General features: G+C 46.3%; 1 protein-coding gene across 1 annotated transcript; it reads left to right on the top strand.

Annotated features, from left to right (window-relative positions):
• The first annotated feature begins 3,257 nt into the window (after positions 1 to 3,257).
• Positions 3,258 to 4,091, top strand: LOC117239894. The gene has a single exon (XM_033505726.1). It carries the CDS (start codon positions 3,258 to 3,260, stop codon positions 4,089 to 4,091), a length of 834 nt encoding a protein of 277 aa, XP_033361617.1.
• The last annotated feature ends 1,197 nt before the right edge of the window (positions 4,092 to 5,288 follow it).

The raw sequence follows: 5,288 nt of genomic DNA, 5'->3' as shown, positions 1-5,288 counted from the left end.
CGAAGAGTCCGTCTTCCCGATTGACTACAGGTAAGTTTCGGTTATGCATCGTTAATTATCGGACGCGGGGTATACTACGAAAATATTAAAAACAGCGACGGTCGATGTAAACACGTGATGAACATATCACATTAAAAACGTATTCACTGCTTTGGGGGGGGGGGTGATATAGCGGCACATGAGTCAGAGGACAATTCAAATCGTGTTGTTGTTTTGCCTCGGAGTATCGAGATCGTAAGGATACAAGTAATGTAGGAACAAATATACTCCGGGCAAAACAACGTCGCCGCTACGACGAACAAAGACGAATTTGCATCATCCGACTTCACCCCCGACCAGTATAAACAAACCGACGCAACCGAAAGAGTACAGTATGTTCGAGAATCTACGACTATCAACGAGCGATCTACCGAGTTACGTGACAATCATTTATCGAGTTTTCATCCGCAATTTTATTTTGCGATTTATACTTTGTATCAAGGACTCAGCGATTATAGGCCGTACTTTAATTTATTATTTTAAATAAAGTTTTAAGTACAGTCAAATCTCGCGTTATTCGTATCATCGAGTTTGATTTTCTTCAAGAAAGTAGTAATTACTGGAAAATGTTGAGATTTCTTATTCGAATCTTTCGAAGAAATTAGACGAAGCTGATCCATAAAAAGAAAACTGCACAGATTTAACAAAGGAAGAAACGCGACTACAGTCGCGTAACATAGATTCTAGCAGTCTACCGGCAGCAATCCGATGAGCTAATCGGGCCTGGTGATCTAGTGGTCGAGTAATGGTACCAAGGAGAAAGTAGTTGAGAATAGTTGGAAAGATACAGTTATACTGCCACGTCTCGCGCTGCGCACGCGCCGTAACGTAGACTGAAACTACCAATTGCGCGAGTGAGCGTTCCAATTTGAAATTTAAATAAACCTTAACAATTTGTATAGAAACCAAATTCGAGCCTCACAACCCCCACGGAATAACCCGTCACATGACGACCCCGCCACGGTAGACCTAAATACAAATAAGCGTAGCGACATAGAAGAGGGAGAAATAATTCCTTAGTTCGTAGTAGTTAATTCCTCAGTTCTGTGTGATTAGTTCCTCAGTTCTTGGTGATTAATTCCTTGGTTCTTGCCGATCAGTTCCCCAATTCTTGGCAAGTTACTGTTACTGTGAAGCTGCATGCCATTTCTAGACGAGTGTGTCGCAGAAACTGATCAGCAATCGAAAATATATCAACCGCATTCCTCCAACTGGAACAAAGCCTTTCTTAATACAATAACTGATCTGTCTTGGAGACCCCTATAACAAATTATTAACGTATGTATGGGCCCTTTCAAAAGTAAAAAAAGCGGACAAACAAAATAGTTGAAGGCGTTGACGGACATGAAGAGTATAATGCGCTTCGAATTGCCAACGTACCTCTAATTGCGATGAATTGAATATTTTAGCCTAAATATGAATCCTGCATATACATTGGATTTGAATCTGACCAGAGTTGATATAGCGTAAACTGGCCAACGAGCTCAGTAATTGGTAGAAAATGTGCAGTATAACACACATCGAAGTGTCGATATATCTGGAATAGAAACTGTCAGACGCTCAATTGAATATTTAAGACAGAATCTGCAAAACAGCAATAACGCGGTATTTGACAGGGTCCAGAGTGGACATAGCCCAAACCGATCGATATGCGCAGTAGTTGGCAGCAAATGTGGAGTATAATCCGCATCGTATGGTCGACATACCAGTAATAATAGCGGAGATACGTTTAATTGAGTACTTAAGGCTAAATATGTTAAACTGCAATTACGATGGATTTGACAGGATGCAGAGTTGACATTGCGTAATCCGGTTGATGTGCGCTGTATTTGGCAGCAAATGTGGAGTATAACGCGCATCGAATTGTCGACATATGTCCAATATATATGGTGATCTGTTCAATTGAATATTTCCGGCAGAATCTCCTAAACGGTAATTACGCTGCATTTGACCTCGACCCTACTTGATATAATGTAAACAGAAGCGGATGCGCTATATTTGGCAGCAAGTGTTGAGTATAACTCGCATAGTATTGTTAAGATATCTCGTATAGAAACTGAAATACGTTCAATTGAATAATTCCGGCACCATCTGCAAAACTGCAACAACGCTTTCTTTAACAGGTTCCAGACTTGGCATAGCGCGGAGAGGGTGTGGTAACTGTGTAGTGGAGCAGACACGGAGAGGACGGAGCCGCGAGCTTACCCGAAATCTCCGGAAAACTGGAGAATTCAGGTAAGGAAAGTAACCAGAGTGAAGGACTAGCGCCCGTGAATGCAAAGCGGGTGTAAGAACCCACGTAATCTGGTGTAGAAGGGCGCTAAAGGCGGAGATAAACCGAGTGCGAGGTTATGACGAAGGGGTAGCCATATTGGGACGCGTGACAACTGCGCCTCCACACGAGCTACCCGAGGAACCACACAGACGCAGCCATATTGACACGTGCGTCAAAGCGCGCCGCGCGGGCCATTTGAAAGCGGCAGCGTCTAATGGAGCAGCAAGTGCGAAGGAAGCGGCCATATTTGCGCCCAATGGCGAAAAAAGACGCAACGGTGGCGAAAGATAAGGAGGCAGGGGAAACCGTCGGAGGAAGGGGCGAAGCGGAGCTGGTTGCTGAGCCGTCACATGTCAGCACCAGGAGCATGACGAGGGCGGCCCTGACAAAAGAGGGGCCCTCCCACTCCACACTGGACACGGAGAACCCGCAGTCCAAAGAAACGACAGAGGAAGAGGACCTAGCCCAAGAGATGAGAACCGCTATTATGGCAGACATAGGAGCGGAACTGATTCGTCGGGCCGCAGAGATGACCAAGGTTGTCGAGACATCTCGCAATCTTAAGAGTACGCAGGAGGAAACGTTGAAGGAAGTGGCGAGGTCTATCACCGCGGGCACAACGGAGCTACTGAGGAGAATAGACCCCGCCATCGTCGCCCTCGCTATAGCGCAAAGACGCATAACGACATTAGAGGCGGAGAACGAGGCGCTCAAAAAAGAGCTGGCCACGCGTCCCCCCGCAGAGAAGAGCAGCGACAAGGCGCGTCTCGCCGCAATCGAACATGAGCTAGATAAGACCCTCGCTGCACCGGCTAGAGGAACGCCTCCAGAACATGGAAAGGATGGAAGAAAAGGAGGTCGCGCCGGACGAGAGCACAAGAAGGGCTGAGAGCGGAGCCCCAAACGCTCCATCGACCAAGGGAGGAAAAGCGGCTGCCACGGAATGGCAGACCGCCGGAAAGCAAAAAAGAAGAAGAATATCAGAAAGAAGAAGGGGGCAGAGAAGAAACACTCGGCCAAACCAACCTCCGGGACGATCACCCTGACAGACAAATCGGGACAATCCTGCGCGGAGATTCTGGCTGCGGCCAGGAACAGCGTCTCCCTCGCTGAGGTCGGCATCAGCACGATGAGGATGCGAAAGACCATCACTGGAGGCGTCATTCTGGAGGTCCCCGAGGATCAGGAGAGAAAGAAGGCCGCAGCGCTCGCAGCATGCCTAACGCGGGCTCTGGATCCGAACAAGGTCCGCGTGGTGACACCCTTCCGAGCCGCCGAAGCAGGGGAGTCAATGATAGACGTATCAGCCACCAAGGAGGAAATCCGGAACCCCCTGACGAAGGAGAGCGGCTGCAAGCCGGAGGACGTCCGACTGGGAGAAATCCGCCCCGCCCGAAACGGTCTTGGATCTGTGTGGATACGAGGCCCGGCCGGTGCAGTGAGGAAACTGGCCCAGGCTGGCAAGGTGGCCATAGGGTGTTCAACGGCGAGGGTCGAAGCCATCGCGCGAAAACCTCTACAGTGCTACAGGTGCCTGGAGAGCGGGCACGTAAGGAAGTCCTGCACCGCCAAGGAAGACAAGGGGCACCTATGCTTCAGATACGGCAAACCAGGGCACCAAGCGAAAGCATGCACTGTCGCGAGCCCGAAATGCCTATCCTGCGAGGCGCTTGGAGCACCATCCGGGCAGAGGATGGGTGGACCGGCCTGCCCCCCCCCCCCCCCCCCGAAGAAAGGAACCCAGATCCGCACGCAGGCTGTGTTACCCAATAACTGAAAAATCCCAAAGTCAACGTCGCCTGTCTACTGTTTATGGCCTGACTTCGTCGCAGTCTTTTGTCTACGCTCTGTCGATGGCTTCAGTGCTTGAGAAAACTAAAAAGACCAGATGTAGAGTTTTCTTAGAAGTGGTAAGCACTTCAACACCCTCCCTAAAACTCTACATCCCTACGAACAATTATCTCAAATTTACAAATTATCTCTTAATATTTTTCTCACTCTTGTCGTAAATAACTGAAACTTAATTTGTCAATGCCTTCTCAAGTACATTTGCCAGCCGCCTTTCTCTTTTCCATACAAATTAATTTATTACAAAAAAACTAGAAGACTAAACAGATCATGTGGAGTTTTTCCTTTTTTTTTTTTTTTTGAGAAGTAATAATCACTTCGACACCCTGCCTAAAAACTCTACATGTTTACAAACAACTACCTCTTAATATCCTTTTTACTTTTCAAACCTAACTTTTTTCTTAAATATTCAAATCTCGGTTTTGGCAACGCCTTTGTACATATATCTGCCAGTTGCTCTTCGCTTGTTACATACGTTACATCAATTTCGCCTCTATTGTATAAATCTCTCAAGAAATGATATCTTACGTCAATATGCTTACTTCTTTGATGGAATTCTGGATTCTTAATTAATTTCACGGCACTAGTATTGTCTACACATAGCATATACTTAAGGATCTCTAATTTACATTCAAGAAATATTTTCTTTAACCACATAATTTCTTTCGCTCTTGAGGCTGCACTGACATATTCAGCTTCGGTCGTAGATAGAGCTATACATTGTTGTCGCTTACATTGCCATGTGATGGCCGCATTCGCATACTTACATACAACGCCTGATGTCGATTTTCTTGTTTCTTCGTCGCCTGCATAGTCAGCATCGCTAAAGGTTTCGAGACTGCCTGCTTTTATATATAAGAGTCCCATGTCTGCGGTCCCTTTTATGTAGCGCAAAATTCGTTTGACTAATTTCCACTGATACTGGTTTGGATTCTCTAAATGTCTCGCCGCTATATTTATTGCAAAACTAATATCTGGGCTACTTACAGTTTGTAAAAACATTAAGTTCCCTCTGTATGGCGCGCTACAATCATTATCGCCTATGTTACTTTCGCTCCAATTAGTCTCGATAGGTGTAGAAACACTGTTTGCCTCATTCGTATTAAATTTTTCCAATATGTTTTCC

Source organism: Bombus vosnesenskii, unplaced genomic scaffold (genome assembly GCF_011952255.1).
Source record: "Bombus vosnesenskii isolate JDL3184/JDL3185 unplaced genomic scaffold, Bvos_JDL3184-5_v1.1 scf7180000014449, whole genome shotgun sequence".
Taxonomy (NCBI): Eukaryota; Metazoa; Arthropoda; class Insecta; order Hymenoptera; family Apidae; genus Bombus; species Bombus vosnesenskii.
This window is presented reverse-complemented; position numbering and strand designations above follow the sequence as displayed.

Excerpts from the sequence above, each read along its gene's own strand:
- LOC117239894 (XM_033505726.1), top strand. The coding sequence starts at position 3,258 with ATGGCAGACCGCCGGAAAGCAAAAAAGAAGAAGAATATCAGAAAGAAG.